The sequence below is a fragment of the Penicillium psychrofluorescens genome (genome assembly GCF_964197705.1).
Source record: "Penicillium psychrofluorescens genome assembly, chromosome: 1".
Taxonomy (NCBI): domain Eukaryota; kingdom Fungi; phylum Ascomycota; class Eurotiomycetes; order Eurotiales; family Aspergillaceae; genus Penicillium; species Penicillium psychrofluorescens.
Window position 1 is genome coordinate 2844134 of NC_133439.1, and position 15437 is coordinate 2859570.

Here is a 15437-nt window from a genome sequence, read left to right on the forward strand (position 1 = left end):
TTAGATGTAGCCTAAGCAATATGTCAAAACAGCCTCGGCGAGACCGCGTGTATAACCGCGGCTATACACTAGGGCCCTGACCCCCGCATGGAGAAGGCAAGCGGACCCTTGCTAAGTAAGAAAGCCTTTATAAATTCATCGATGTGATGGTCTGGCTACTTACTTATAATTAAACACGCATACCGAAATGGACGTATTGCCTAACGCGTTACTGGGTGGCGCCGCCTTAACGGCGCTTTCCATGTACCTAGATGCAAAATTCTCGGTAAGCAAGGACCTGGCCCAAATTCGAGGCGCACGAAAGGGTCAAGAGTTTAGCAAGGGTCTATTTGAAAAACATGGGCAAGATGACTGGTCATTCTACCATATCGTACATGCCTCCCACGCAGTACGAGCCACAATCGGGTCGGACGAGGCGCTCCAATTCGAAGGGCGAAGCTGGTCGTACAACGAGTTTAGACAAGAGATTGGGCGTGTGGCTGAGGCTTTGGCCAATGCTGGTGTCACCAACCGAACGGCGGTGTGTCTGTTCATGGACAACTCGCCCGAGTTCATTTTCACTTGGTGGGCGTTGTTCAAACTCGGGGCCATCCCAGCCCCGATCAACACCAAGTTTAAAGCCGAGCATATCAGACACTGCGCCAGCCTTTGTGAATCCTCGTTCCTCATCTGTACCACGGAGCTTTGGGGCGTGATTCGGGAGGCATATTATGACTGTCAAGATAGCGTGCCGGGTCATCGCCAAACAACCATCATCTACGATGCGGGAACATACGCTTCTCCGCCGGAATCCTTACCGGACGGGGCTGTGTTCTGGGAACACGAAAAATTTCCTCCAGCCAAGCCTGGAACCGACGACTACCCCAAGTCCCAGCGACCTAAGATTGGCCCCACTATGCCGGTGCAGTATCTGTTTACTTCCGGAACAACTGGCCTACCCAAAGCTGTATGCTATCCCGCCGGCTATTGTGCGATGCTCGCCAACCACGGCAGATGGCCTGGCATGTATGATATACGTCGAAGATTTTATATCTGTCTGCCTATGTTCCACGGCACAGCACAGTAAGGATACAAAGCATATTCTATGGAGTACTAGCATGTCTAACTATGGGTATACAGGGTAGCAGCAATGCCTGCAGTGCTGATGACATTTGGCACTGTCATTCTCGCCCGCCGGTTTTCTCGCCGCGAGTTCTGGGCTGACATTCGGAAATCCAACGCGAATGCAATCCTGTATATCGGGGAAATGCTTCGATACCTCATCCAGTCCCCGCCGGACCCGCGGTTCCCAGATGAAAAGGACCATGATGTCACGTTGGCATTTGGACTAGGACTCGCACCGACTGTGTGGAAGGCATTCCGCGAGCGGTTTGGTGTGGACTGGATTGTGGAATATTATAGCGCGACGGAGGCGACGACATCACTGGTTAACTCGACCCGGAATAATGCAGGAAATGGCAAGGTCGCCCATTGGGGTCCTCTGATGAGACGATTTGGGCAAGATACATTCTATCTTGTCAAGGCAGATTTGGTCTCCGGGGAAATTCTTCGAGACCCGAAGACTGGGTTCTGTATTCCGACTAAGACAGACGAGCTCGGGGAAGCAATCTGCCGTATCAACCCTCCCATCCAGCGCAAGCATAACTATGTCGGGGACGGAGGGGCTGAAGCTACAGAAAAGAAGACGCTACGGGATGTGTTTAGCAAAGGCGACGAATTTTTCCGGCTCGGCGATGCACTATTTATGGATGCTGACGGATATATTTCGTTCTCTGATCGCCTCGGGGATACCTACCGGGTCAAGGGTCATAATATTTCCACGACGGAGATTGAGAACTGCCTCAGCCGCCATCCTGATATCGCATCGGTTAATGTCTATGCCATTCCTATGAATCAATACGGTTATGAAGGCCAACTGGGCTGTGCGGCCATTGAGTTTCATGCAAGCTCATGGGATCGAGCGGACAAAATCCTCGGCGAGCTGGAACACTGGATGATAAGCTCTGAGCACGGTATTCCAGGGTATGCCATCCCACGATTTTTGCGGATCATCCGCGACGGTGCCAATGTAGCGCTTGACCAAGGCCCCAGTCATGGAAACGAAACCGAGCGAGTGTCAACCATCATGAAGAAGGTCAAGGTTGGACTCCGCAAGGAAGGATTTTCGCCCGTTGGATGTGAAGATCAGATGTATTGGATTGAGAAAGAAGGGTCTGGGTATGTTCCGCTAGTTGAAGACACTGCGCAATCGCTCCGTACGGGGCAATTCCGGTTATAACTTAAAGATCCTGCGTCAATAGAATGGGTGCATCCGCTGCATATTTTTTTCGTCCTATCTATAGATATTCTAAATCCATGGAATGCAAATTTTGTGTATAAGATATGCGTGGTAAATACATCTATCTATAAGACAACTCTAGCCCTAAATGGCAAAGGTAACAACAGACCACCCCCGAAGCTCCCACATCAGAGCCTTCCCCTGCTCACTAGCCACAGCCAACTGCTGGTAGTTGGGCGACAATGGGCACGGATGAGATGCTACCCAGCGGCGTGTTGGAAATAGGTCAATTGCGGTACACAGTACAGACAGAAGATGGACAATTTATTATACATACTTGTTCCCGATTTTTATAGCTAGAGCAAATACAATACTATGCGAGTAGCGACTCATGGTTCTATGGCAGGGCTTGTTCTCAAATTGCATATTATGCAGAGATACTTGATATTCTCTATGCAGTGCTAGGCCAATAATATCCTATAGTTCTATTTATTGATACACCACATTGGATTCGTTACAAGTAGGATAGGCTTGGACTGCTGACTTCCTAGCAGACACGAGCTGCATGTATGTACAGCGGTGGCAGGAGGAGAAAGGATACAGAAAACTGGTGCCACAGGTTAAGCCGCTTTCCGTAGGTAATATTCGACTGGCAGGCTGAGTATCGCCGGAGCTGGAGACTGGGCGCAGTAATTCAGCGTGCATTCGTTGCGAAAGTTATCCGATTGGTGATATATCCGGCTCTTGTTTGCTGTTCGTTTGCCAACAACCTTGGAGAGTTGAGGTCTTTCAGGGTCCGGTTGTGATGTACCCAGATAGAGGTCATAACACGGTCTAGGGAAGAGTCAATGGGAGATATTATTATCCCGGAGCCACAACTTACATCCCGTAATATGTAAATTGGGTTCGTCTATCCCAATTTCGGAGTAGATGTCTCTCAACTGTATATTCTCGTGCTGTCAAATTAGACAGTACGTTTCGCGCCCCGACACTCAAGGCTGCGGAACCCAATGGTATGCATATTGGTGCTGTTCGCGTTGTGGTGGGTGGGTAATTGGGTGTTGATACGCTGGGCCCGCCTGCTGGTAGGCTGTAGGAGGAGCCGTCTGGGCCGTTTGGAGGTCATTTGGTACAGACAAGGACCGGGATTGATGTAGGTACTGGGGATGTGTTTGATCTGGAGGATGGAGTTCGTTGGCACGTCGGTGTTGTGGAAACTCACTCATGTGGTAGTGGTGCGAGAAGGACGTCTCGGAAGATTGTTGGTTAGCGCTAGCGTTGCTGCTGAAGCTCATCTGAGCAGATGGAGCGGGCATTGACGGCGGGACCATGCGAGACGCTTGATGAGGTAGTTGGCCTTCTATCACATACGGATCCAAGCGGTCGGAGAATTCTGCATCGGACGAGTCACGGAGAGGTGGTGAACGCGTGTGGGCTATCTGCTGCCATTCGTGAGAATGTGATGACCGACTCGATGCTGATAGCCCCGAGGATGTCCGCCCCGCTGATGCTGGGTGCGACGTCCCCGAAAAATGCGGCGAGAGCATCGTTCCGGTCGAGGGGATGCTCGGGGCTGCGGTGCTGGGAGCGTCTTCCACGCGCCATCCAGTTCGAAAGGGACCCGTTTCATTAGCAGCAACAAAGCCCGATCCTCCGGCGATCGCGGCGAGCTGATGTTTGAGACGGTTGTTCTCTTCCTCTAAGGCTGTATTGCGCCGTAAGAGTTCATCGAAGCGCTCGCTCTGGGTCCGTAGATCGGTGATTTGGCTCTGGAGGGTGGCCACTTGACCCTCGAGTTGCTCGATGTGCTCCTTGTTTCGCTGGCGGATCGACCGCTGGGCCTCTCGATCATTCGCACGCTTGCGTTCCAGCTGTTCGGCAGAGAGTGATGACACCTTCCGGGTCCCTGAGCGAGGCTCGCGCTTCTTTGACGAGCCTATGTCCTTGCTACTGCTGCTCATGATGTTCCTTGTTTGGTCCAAGCTGGACACGGTGCGAGACGCAAGACCAAATCTGTCCCACTTGTCTTGCCCAAGTAATGCACAGTTAGAAGAAACCATCGAGTCTGTATCTGAAGACAAAAAAAAGGTCCAGAGGATCCGGTCAGCATCTGACCATCCAAGGCGGGCATGTGATAGAAAGAAGGCGACCAAATGCAAGGCCAACTGGTAAGAAAGAAACTTGAGCGCGAAATTTTGAATCCAAGGCTGCAGTTCGAATGAGCCTTGTCAGGTTGGGGGCGCTCCTGACGGTGGCCTTCGGTGTCTCGTTCTAGGGGATCGCGTGTCTTCAAATAAAGTCGGTTGTCACCGACAGTCTAGATTACGACTCCTTCTCCAGATCGTCGCTAGCAGCATCCTCCAGGGAAGATAGTCTCCCGATGCGGCGCAACCAATGGCATAACGCTGAGTCTAGTGGTCCAATTGGGGTCCGGCTTTGTACGAACGGTGTGGATATCCTAGAGCTATGGGAATAGCGCGGTTCCAAGGTACACTATGATGGGCCGCCCCATGGGCGGTGCACTTCCGGATTACAACCCATTCGCCCATAATGCCGGCCAAGGGGAATTCTGTTTAGGCACGAGCCATGCTAACTATAGAAGTTGGTGTTGGTGATTCGGATTTCCTCTATGGACTTTTACGCTGTGTTGGTTACCCGCCCAGTCCGTTCATTCGCTGACGCAGGGGCGAACGAGCGAGCAACATTTTGTAACCTTGCTCTTTCTCCAGTAACTTAGATCCGGAGTTAACTAGAAAGACCCAAATGACGATGGCTCCCATAATTAGTCAAACGTAGTTAGGGTTTGCTTCCTCCCGGTGACTCCGGGCCGCGCAGACCGTAGAATAATCTCCAAACTTCGGTAAAGTCAGGCAAGGCACCGAAGCGCTATATCCCGAGAACTTGCGAAGAAAATCCCGGGGGGGTGGAATAGAGTCGCATTGTGTAGGCATCGGTCAATAATGAAACATCGATCTGCGTCCGTAGTGACAAGTTGTCATTTGCGACTCCCGAACGTTGGACTTCCAGTAGACTGACGCATCTGAGGCCTTGCTTGGACAGGGATAGCACCATGACTATCGCACTGAATGCGGCTAGGAGCCATGTTTTAGAGGCACATAATAATAGAAGGTGGCAGAAAAATAGACTGGGGAGCCCGACAAGGCTCTACCGCACGAGGCCCCCAATAGCTCCACCCCACCGTGCTGTTGGCCCCCATGGGAGTTATTTTAGAATTCCTTCCTTCCAGAATTCACAAGCCTGGTTGCTCAAACCAAGCCTTGACCGCGTTGCAAAAGCGACCATCTCCAAGAACTGCGTAATTACGTTGTTTGGGCAAGGCGGATCCCTGGGCGATCCCGGGCGATCCCACGGCACTGTGCATCTGCATAGGCACATAGTGCATACATAATCCCTATTTGCTCCATGGTCGACGAGCCGCGATTCTTAATGTGACCAATGGGCATGATTCTTCTAGTCTTGAGAGATTCAGAGCCCGGAGTTGGAGACGAGGGCGGCCGATCCCTGTTTGATCTAAATCAGGGAACCACATCGCGCGTGCTAAATCCAGAGTGTCGCTTGGCAAAATTTTGATTTATTAGACTAGCTCGCGATCGACAGTCAGAGAGGCTTATGGCAGTAAGATCACGGAGTGAGAGCACATTCGACTCCGACGGAGAGGAGGTCGCCAGATTGCGATCGTGTATGATAGCCAAAAAAGCGACAAGGCGAGTAGGACGGAAAGAGGGAGATCGAATCCGGCCCTGACTATTTTAAGCATATGCAAGGCTTTCCAGCTACGTAGTTTGGAGCCATCGCCAGCGTGGGAGGTTGTTGGGTTGGCTTGCACCAGAGCTGAACAGTAGTGAGCAGAGACCCGGGCCTTGATTTGCTAGTAAATGCGGAATCACTGTTTGCACAGGTTGAACAGTTGGGGGGTTGTGTACATCAGGTGACCACGCGAGTAAAGTCGCGGGCCGATGATTGAACGCCGCATCTTCACCGACTTGGACACCAACCAACCATGGACCCGAGCTACAAGGCTCGCAAGGAAGCCTTCGTCTCGAACCTTTCGGGAAGCTCCATCCTAGAAATCAATGCCGTCACCCTCGTCGCTTCGGTGGGATCCCTCCTTGTTGCGCCTTCCGCAACCTGAACTAATTCAATGCCCATCAGACATCTGTCCTTCTCTGGTCCGCGCTCCAATCCCGGTTGTCCTTCTTCGCATCCGATAGCCCTGCTGCCCTCGTAGCGGACTTCCTTCTCAATGTCCTAGCTATCTTGTTTGCAACAACGGCATATTCGTCGGCGCCGTGGCTGCTGAACATCCTCCTCGTCTCCCCCGTTCTATTCCTCGTTTTGACGCCATCCCCCGCACGTACCAAAAAAGCCAAACCTCCACGCAAGTCCACGGCCACGGCCACGGCAAATGATGATGTTCAAGGAAAGGCAGCGTCCCTGCCCATCCACCCCTTCCTGACGACATATCGCGCCGCCATGATGATCGTCACCTGTGTCGCCATTCTGGCGGTCGACTTCCCCGTGTTCCCGCGTCGTTTCGCCAAGGTCGAGAACTGGGGCACATCTCTCATGGATTTGGGTGTCGGCTCATTTGTGTTTTCGGCCGGTGTGGTCTCTGCTCGTGCGGTTTTGAAAGGTCGTGATTCGCGATCGGCCCGGCCAGCTCTGCCCAAGAGACTGATCGGATCTGCTCGGCATGCAGTCCCTCTCATTGTGTTGGGTCTGATCCGGCTCTGGAGTGTCAAGGGACTTGACTATGCGGAACACGTCACCGAATACGGCGTGCATTGGAACTTTTTCTTCACGCTCGGCTTGTTGCCCCCATTTGTGGAGATCTTTGATTCTTTGACCGCGGTCATTCCGTCCTACGAGGTTCTAGCGCTTGCCAGTGCAGCACTCTATCAGGTCGCCTTGGAATCAACCGACCTCAAGGGCTACATCCTCGTCTCTCCTCGGGGTCCAGATCTGTTATCGAAGAACCGCGAGGGCGTCTTCTCGTTCATTGGATACTTGGCCATCTTCCTTGCCGGCCGGGGAGCTGGAATTCGCGTTATCCCTCGTGGAATATCGTCCTCCAACAACCCTCAGCAGGCGCGCAAATCCGTACTGACAAGCTTGGTGCTCCAGGCCTTGTTTTGGTCCACCTTGTTCTTTTTCAATTCCACCTACGCCTTTGGCTACGGCGCCAACATTATCGTGTCGCGCCGGCTGGCCAATATGCCGTATGTGCTCTGGGTTTCGGCGTTCAACAGCGCCCAGCTGTTCTTATTCTGCCTGACCGAGACTATCTTCTTTCCGTGGGTTCACCGGTCGTCCGGGAAAGACGGCGAGGCAGAGCGCGCCTCTTTTGCGACCAGCAAGATCATGCACGCGTTCAATCGCGGTGGTCTTGGAATTTTTCTCATTGCAAACCTGCTGACAGGCGCAGTGAACTTGGGCGTACGGACTTTGGATATCCAAACGCCACAGGCTATGGGCATCTTGGTGGGCTATGCCGCGGTCGTGACTGGTGTCGCGCTGGCAATGGACCGGTATAATATTCGCTTAGCCTTGTAAATATAGAGAACGGCAGAAAATGTACTTTACCATATATACCACTCTCCTATCACTTTGTTCTACCTACCGTTACCTCGAATAAATCGCCCGGAGGTGCAATTGTCACATGTGCTGACGTCGGGTGTTCTCCACTTCCGCAGCTGCTCAGCTTCCTCAACTTCTCCCATTCACAACTCTCAAAACACAGCGACTGCCAAAATGAGTGCTGAGGATCGCAAGTTCCTGAACTACCCTCTACCACGCGAGGGGCCCAGGGTGCCCTACAAGAACGAGACACAGTCAATCCCCGTTTTCCGCGGCATTCCACTGGCCATCGGCGCAACACTGTAAGTCGCAACAAATAGCTTACCCTGAGCTCATTATAGTAACACAGCACGCCTCTATTCCAGAATTCAAAACGTCGGGTTAATCCAGAGCCACTTCTGGCGCAATGCGGGCTTCGATGTAATTCGCCAGATCCCTGAGCTCGCCCAGTATGCCGCGCGCAACGACCCCACCGTCATTCCAGTCGACGACCACAGCAAGGATGAGCCGGAGAAATGGAAGGTGACTGTGGCTAAGCGAACGGGAGAAAATGCCCACTATACCTCCGCCGATTATCAAGAGTTATACTCCTCGGGTGATTTGACCCCTACCGCGGTCGTGGAGACGCTGCTCCCTCTGATCCGGCGCGACGTCACGCCGCCAGGCAAACATTCTACTGCTTTCCTTGAGTCTCAAGCCGAGAGAATTCTTGCAGCTGCAGTGGCCTCGACCGAGAGATATAACAATAATCAGACACGGGGCCCCTTGGATGGTGTGCCCGTCGCGGTGAAGGATGAGGTGCATATCACCGGATACAAGCGCACCGTGGGGACGAAGTTGGATTTCAAGGGTGATACTGACGACACTTCGTGGTGTGTCAAGAAGTGGGAAGAAGCTGGGGCAATTGTGATTGGAAAGACTACTATGCATGAGCTGGGGCTAGGTGAGTTTCCAAGGTACTCCTGACATAATACGCAGCAGGACTAATATCGAATTCCCAGACACAAACAACAACAACCCCAACTATGGGACTCCCAGAAATCCGCACAACAAGAACTTCTACTGCGGCGGTTCATCTGGCGGATCCGGCTACGCTGTCGGGGCGGGCCTGGTGCCCATCGCTCTCGGCGCTGACGGCGGAGGCTCGATCCGCATCCCTTCGTCGTTCTGTGGTATCTGGGGTCTGAAGCCTTCGCACGGCCGGGTCTCTGGGGCGCCGACACTCAGTCTAGCCCCGTCAGTGGGTGTCCTCGGACCCATGGCATCCAACATAGACGACCTGACCCTCGCCTATAACCTCATGTCCGTGCCAGCACCCGCCTCGCAAGACCCTGTCTCAGCCCAGTTCCCAGAAAACAGCGCTACACCACCAAAAATCTTCGCCTCGCAAACCAAAACCATCGGCATAGTCCGCGACTGGAACGACCGCGCCGAAGCTCCCGTGCGCGCTGTGCTAGACAACGCACTTGACTACTACCGCGAGCAAGGCTACAAAATCATCGACATCACAATCCCCTACCTACCCGAAGGCCAGCGCGCCCACGTGCTAACCATCATGGCGGAGATAGCCTCCGGTGTGCACCCGAACCAGATCTCGAAACTCACCGCGCCAAACAAGGTGCTCGTCTCAATGGGAATGTACCAGATCACGGCGCAGGACCTGCTCGCCTCGCAGCGTCTGCGCAATCTCCTAATGACCCACCTCGCACACCTCTTCCAGTCGCATCCGGGCCTGCTTATCGTCTCCCCGACGACCCCGATCCCTGGGTGGCACATCGACGGCGAGAATGACCTGTCCCGTGGCCTGTCGGATGGCAAATCCTCCGTTCGCAATATGGAGTATGTCTGGCTGGCTAATTTCACGGGCTGTCCTGCCATCAACTGTCCCGCTGGCTATGATCCTGACACTGGCGTGCCTATCGGCGTCATGGCGATGGGTGAATGGGGTGCCGAGGAGGACTTGCTGCTTTTCGCGCGTGATCACGAACATATCCTCGATCTTCCTGCTGCTCTGCCTCCTGTTGCGAGTGGGGATGGTGACGCCTCTGGGACAAAGGGCCTGCGTGCTCCTGCGTCTAAAGATGCTTTTTGGGAAGATGTCATTGCTAGAGCCAAGGAGAAGATGGCTTCTGCTTGATTTGGCCGGTGACGTGAGTTGATGATCTAGGGGGTGGGTATGTTATGGTTGTACACACCATGTCTGCAGCCAGTACATGTTTCTTTGGCAATACGTAGTTCCAAATTATGTTCAATAATCTTGTTATTCAATGTACCCATACTCTGCCACAGTGTTATGCAATAAGGGAAAGAGAGAGGTACCATAATACATTCCCATGCAAGCTCAAAGCTACTAGGACTAAACGCCAAAGCGGACAGTGACAGAGGCAGTCTCCACCTAAGAAACCGATGGTTGCACTCACAACACCACTACCTACCAATATAAACGAAAAAGACGATAACCGCCATGCGCCAAACAACCCAAAAAACAAAGTACCAGCCTTCGCCCTTCTGCAATATTCCACCGTCTCCTTTCCGCTTGTCTTTTCAAATCCATATCCCCTGCAACGGATCCGGAAGAAAGAATTCACAACCCAAACTCGCCGCCTCGCCGTGCGCTCGTAACTCACGCAAGATCTGATCCCCAGGCGGAGGGCCGTCGGTGAGATGCTCTTTGATGTGAATAATATAAACCGACAGTCCCGCCAGAGGGAGAGGGTTTGAGTCCGCCCAGCTGGAGGAATTAGGGATCGAATCATCCGCAGGAGCAGCGCCGGGGCCACCGGGCAGAGAGAATGATTCAGCCCTCGCACTGGCGGCCAGGGTTGCGTCGGGCATGTCTTTCTCGACGATGGAGTTATTGCGGGACTGTGTAGGGCAATTCACATTGATGTTCATGTTCACCCCGGACGAATTGCTCTGCGAGCGCTTCGACTTCGGGCTCACTTGATCGGGAGGAACATCGCCAACGATGGTAGTCCCAGCGCGTTTGCGCTTCTTATCCGCTTGCGCGGCCGAGTCGCGCATGTCGACGACCTTCGCTGCGAGTATGGTGAGTTCCGCGGCGAGATGGCGCGGGCACATGTGTCCGTAGAGATATGCGTCGTCGATGCTGTCATTGTAGGAGCATTCGATAAATATTGCTCGCAGGGTGCCGGCTGCGATCTTGGGGGCTGCCGTGTCCCATACGAGCTTGTTGTGTCCTTCCAGGGATACGGAGTCGGGCTCTACGTCGCCGAAGACGATGATCTCGTTGCCTGTACTGTGGTCGCGGAGGAAGAATGCTGAGCTCTCGACCGTTGCGAGACCGGAGTCTTTCTGGTTTGCTGGGAGCAGTCTGGGAGAGCGGGCCGGCGAGTAGAATCTAGATCATAACATTAGTGCGATTCCATGACTTGGGAGGTGTTTCTCTCTCTTACGCTCCTGCTTCTGTGTGATCGACCGATATTGCCCTCGACGGAAGCATTAACTGATCCGACGCAAAGACCGCGCTGCCCACTCGATGATGCGCTCCGCTTTCCGGATGATATTTCTGTTTGCACCGCCCGTGACTGACACTGAGACATTTGGTCAACAGCCCGTTGCAAGCCCGGACATATCCTCTTGCTTCACCACGACCAAACCTGGGATTCCCGCCTTCAACCAAACGCTGATAGGTGAGAAGACCAGCTCCACCGTCTTCGTCTGAGAGATTAGGCCAAATGACATCATTGAACATGTGGTTTTTCATAGCAGAGAGCACAGACGGTAACGCCGCAACGGGTTTCGGGCCACTTCCAGCCTCTAGGATCGGCGTGTTGATCGCCAACCCGGAGATATGGTCGAGGTGGGCGTGCGTGATGAGGACGGCGCCGATGATCTCCCGAAAAACATGCGCCGCATTAGCCTCTGCAGTCTCGCAGGGAAGCTGCAGGCCAGCGAAGGGTCCTTCCTGCAGGACATTCTGCTCATCTTTCGATGGCATGTACTCGGCGAGCAACCGGATGATGCCAGCAAGGAGAGTACCAGCATCGACGGCAACGACTGAATCGGGAGACCATGTTGTCGATGTTGACCGGACAAGAAGGCCAGTGACCCGGTCTTCACGGGGCCCACCGCTCGGTCCCTGAGGCTCATAGTCAGCTTCTTATTCCCAACGCGCAATTGCAAACCAAGCCCACGGGTATACACGTGATTGTAGCTAAAGGTGACCTACCAAGACAATGACATGGAACGCAGCCTTGTCGGCCATTGTCCTCACTGCCCAGGGTCTTGCTGTGAAACAAGGGCAATCAGGAAGCGCAAGGGTGGGTGGAGCAGCGGAGAAAAGGAAGAAATGAGACACACAAGCTTCCTCGAAAGGTGTGTAGGCGGATCGTATTGTCTCACAGAGTCCTCCTCCCTCTGGCAGGCTGTCGTGTGTCGTGTGGCTGGAAATACTCCTAGACGCTGGAAATCAAACGCGCGTACCAGGGATGCGATCTTGACGGTCAACAGGCGCTTCCACTCATAGATAAATTGCTGTCCCACTGCCGTTCGTACTAGAGACGCGCCTCAGGCAAGCGGTCCACTGCAGACAGACACACGGCCGGTGTGGCTCCTGGGGAGTCTCCAGCTCCGGTGGACTTTCCCCAGCCCGTATCACAGTCGCGGGGCACCTTGCGCAGAGTAGCACAGGTGTAATTGTGTCAGAGCCCGGATGACGAGTAGGAATGGAGGCCTCCCAAGGCGCGAGAAACCGGAGTGTTTGTGTGGGTGAGCTTGCTAGTTACTTGACAGGTAGGCCGGTGCTGTGACGCGCGGAATGAGGCGAGGATAGAGCGGAATTGCGACAGGATGTCGGGGAAAGCCTGACTTCAACAGAACATGGATGGTTAGCAGCTTGCAGACTTGAGGGAAACTCCAGGTGTCTCACGGGCTGGAGAGTTTAAGAGGGTTGCAAATGGTCAGGAAGCAAGTGGGCTGGAGCGATCAGAGCTTCTCGGGCGTTGGGGGCGGTTCTCCTTGGCGGTGCCCACGGGGATCTCCGTCAGCAGCGAGGGATCCAGCTGGGGCTAATGAGTGGAGAGGTGCTGGAAAGAAGGGCCATTTGAGGTCGCAGGCGTTGGCAGCGGTCCTGATAAGCGATGAGATCAGAACGGCTATCGATAAGTCGGTCAATGACGCAGTGGAGAGGAGTGGATATGTAGAGCTCAACCCCACGGGGACTAGTTGGTGAGATCCATCATGATAATGGCAATGTACAAATCTTTGTTCTGGTCAAAGAGGAAACAAATAAGAGGTGAACAAGTAAGAATGATAGTGGCCTAAACCCGTATACGTGACTTCATAGAGATTGATGAGGAGAAAATAAAGAACCACCCGACTCAAAAATCCCATATAGGTATCCCAGACAATCCTGCCCTTTCCCTGCGGAGCTGAAGAAACGCCGTCCGTGAAAACCCGCTAATAAAACGACAAAGAAATGAGAGAGCCGCAATGATCGCAAAGTATGTTCAGTAGCCAGAGAGCCAAACGACTACAGAGAATGCTGTGCGCGTGTGTTTAGGGGTCGGTTCCGACCACGGTTTGGTAGCTTGGGAGATTCTGGGTATCTTCGGGCCAGTCGTGAGGAGCCGCAGGTTGGGACTCCCGGGCTGGAAATTCCAAGGAGGCATCGCTGCCTCGACGACTGCTTCCGGGGCTCGAATACTCCGGAGGTGGAATGCCTTGCTCGTCCGGGTCCCCAGGTAAGGGCGTTGGGGCAAGGCTCGTAAGATCTTCATCATTGGTAGTGATCCGGCTGGACCCCTCACCGGCATCCTCGTTGGAAGGGATGTGGGCCAGTTGGGCAAGAGAGATGTCGGTTGGAGATCGGACAGGGCCTGGACTAAGTCTGATACTCGAGTTCGTCGCAGAAAAGTTCGCGTTTTGATACACCCGCTGCGAGATCTGAGAAGCGCTCTCGCGCCCCGTTTCGAGTAAGATGCTGCCTTGCTCGCTGCCATAGGGTGGGGGCGGGGCCAAACTCCCCGTCATAGGCGCCAGACCCCATTTTTTGACGTTGGCTTCGATAAACACAAATCCCATTTGTCCAAAGTTCACATGAATGCTGCAGGGTCCGTTCGCGCCGACTGTAGGGAACAGGTTCTGGGCGCGGTAGTTGTGCGCCACGTCTTCGAGTTTCTTACCATTGCGTGTGAAGAAAACCGTGCCCACTCGAGGCCGATAACCAACACCGATGACATCGCCTTGAAGGAGCGGGGGCCCGTATGGTGTTGGATTGAATGGTTGGTTATGTCTGCGATGACCGGTCGACTGATAGGCTACCGAGACTTTGTGGAAGCCTAGCTAGTTGTCAGCGGATATAGACGATCACGGAAACCAAGGGCACCAACCGGGCATGCGGAAGAGGGGATACGGCTTGGTCGTGAGACCAACACCAATCGTCGTCGACTCCGGCTTATCGTAGATCTTTGCTTCCCAGTAGTAGACCTCGTTCTGTTTGGGGATGGGGAGATTGGTCTGGACACTGCACTCCGAGTCGAAGAATTCGATCTCTGTCCGACCTTCGACAAAGCAGTTGGCAATCTCTAGCTCGGGTTGAAATTCCCACGCAGAAACACCCTTTTCTTGGATGGCGAGGAACTGCGACAGCGAGATATCGGTTTGCATCGACTCGGCAGGATTGGCTTGAACGAACGCTGCGACAGTTAATATTTTTCTCCTCTGTCCATACACTGACTGTGGGCTTTACCTTTGGCTCGAAAGTATTCCGACCGTGATAGATCATCCATGTCCTCCAGCGCCGCCTCCTCTTCGCGCGCAAACGCCTGTTCATCATCGTACTCGCCCGGTCGGCCGATGCGATCGAGCATAATCCGCCCACGGCGGGTGTATTTGAAGAAAAAGAAGACTGCGAGGATGACCACTGCAACTATCGCCGAGCCAAAGGCAGACAGGATCCCGATCAGGATGCCTTTGCCGGTCGACCCGGGGGAGTCGCCACCGGCGACCAGGCGGTCACCCTGGAAGTCGAGCGAGGAAATACCATTTTGTAGGTTGCCTAGTATTTGTTGCCGTGATGGTGATATTCCAGTCGGTATAAGCGTGGGTTGGGACTGTGAAGATGCGAAGCCGATCGGTGACGTCGGCGGATTGCCAATCACCGTTCGAAGCGTTGAGGGCAGGTCAGCGAGTGCACCGGAACCCGACGCCTCCGAGCCCTGCATGGTTCATTTGATATGAAATCAGAAGAGAAAGGATGCAAAGAAGGTGGGTGGATGGGTTTGAGGGAGGATGAAGTGGATGGGAGGAGGTGAGAGAGTGCGTGTGAGAGAGTGAGAGAGCGAGAGAAGCCAAGAGGCGGTCGGGTGTTATCTAAGACGCTTGCGGCGTCACTTGTCCACCAACCAGACAGGTCTCGGATGCAAGGTATACTATTAGTACACTCTCGTCTTTCTGTTTCGTTGCTGTTTGCCGTACTTTTAAGCGCTCATCGACCTTGCCGACCGAGAATAATGAGGCCTGTCCTACCTATCGTATAGCGCATCCCTAGGAACTAACTAGCCAGCCTCCCTCGTCTCCTCCGCTCTCCTCCCCTCTC

General features: G+C 53.7%; 6 protein-coding genes across 6 annotated transcripts; 3 read left to right on the forward strand and 3 right to left on the reverse strand.

Moving 5' to 3' along the window:
* Positions 1–187: 187 nt before the first annotated feature.
* PFLUO_LOCUS1052 (uncharacterized protein) lies at positions 188–2278 on the forward strand (the record flags this gene model as incomplete). The annotated part of the gene is made up of 2 exons (XM_073778053.1): positions 188–1062; positions 1120–2278. The coding sequence occupies 2 exons, from the start codon at positions 188–190 to the stop codon at positions 2276–2278; spliced, it is 2034 nt and encodes a 677-aa protein (XP_073635146.1).
* A 992-nt stretch (positions 2279–3270) lies between these two features.
* On the reverse strand, positions 3271–4239 carry PFLUO_LOCUS1053 (uncharacterized protein; the record flags this gene model as incomplete). The annotated part of the gene is made up of 1 exon (XM_073778054.1): positions 3271–4239. The coding sequence occupies one exon, from the start codon at positions 4237–4239 to the stop codon at positions 3271–3273; it is 969 nt and encodes a 322-aa protein (XP_073635147.1).
* A 2060-nt stretch (positions 4240–6299) lies between these two features.
* PFLUO_LOCUS1054 (Glucosaminyl phosphatidylinositol (GlcN-PI) nositol acylation protein) lies at positions 6300–7852 on the forward strand (the record flags this gene model as incomplete). The annotated part of the gene is made up of 2 exons (XM_073778055.1): positions 6300–6395; positions 6452–7852. The coding sequence occupies 2 exons, from the start codon at positions 6300–6302 to the stop codon at positions 7850–7852; spliced, it is 1497 nt and encodes a 498-aa protein (XP_073635148.1).
* A 198-nt stretch (positions 7853–8050) lies between these two features.
* Positions 8051–10013, forward strand: PFLUO_LOCUS1055 (uncharacterized protein; the record flags this gene model as incomplete). The annotated part of the gene is made up of 3 exons (XM_073778057.1): positions 8051–8178; positions 8242–8819; positions 8878–10013. The coding sequence occupies 3 exons, from the start codon at positions 8051–8053 to the stop codon at positions 10011–10013; spliced, it is 1842 nt and encodes a 613-aa protein (XP_073635149.1).
* A 407-nt stretch (positions 10014–10420) lies between these two features.
* PFLUO_LOCUS1056 lies at positions 10421–12104 on the reverse strand (the record flags this gene model as incomplete). The annotated part of the gene is made up of 3 exons (XM_073778058.1): positions 10421–11237; positions 11293–11978; positions 12069–12104. The coding sequence occupies 3 exons, from the start codon at positions 12102–12104 to the stop codon at positions 10421–10423; spliced, it is 1539 nt and encodes a 512-aa protein (XP_073635150.1).
* A 1292-nt stretch (positions 12105–13396) lies between these two features.
* Positions 13397–15063, reverse strand: PFLUO_LOCUS1057 (Protein ssh4; the record flags this gene model as incomplete). Its single annotated transcript, XM_073778059.1, has 3 exons — positions 13397–14178; positions 14230–14535; positions 14589–15063. The coding sequence occupies 3 exons, from the start codon at positions 15061–15063 to the stop codon at positions 13397–13399; spliced, it is 1563 nt and encodes a 520-aa protein (XP_073635151.1).
* Between the last annotated feature and the right edge of the window lie 374 nt (positions 15064–15437).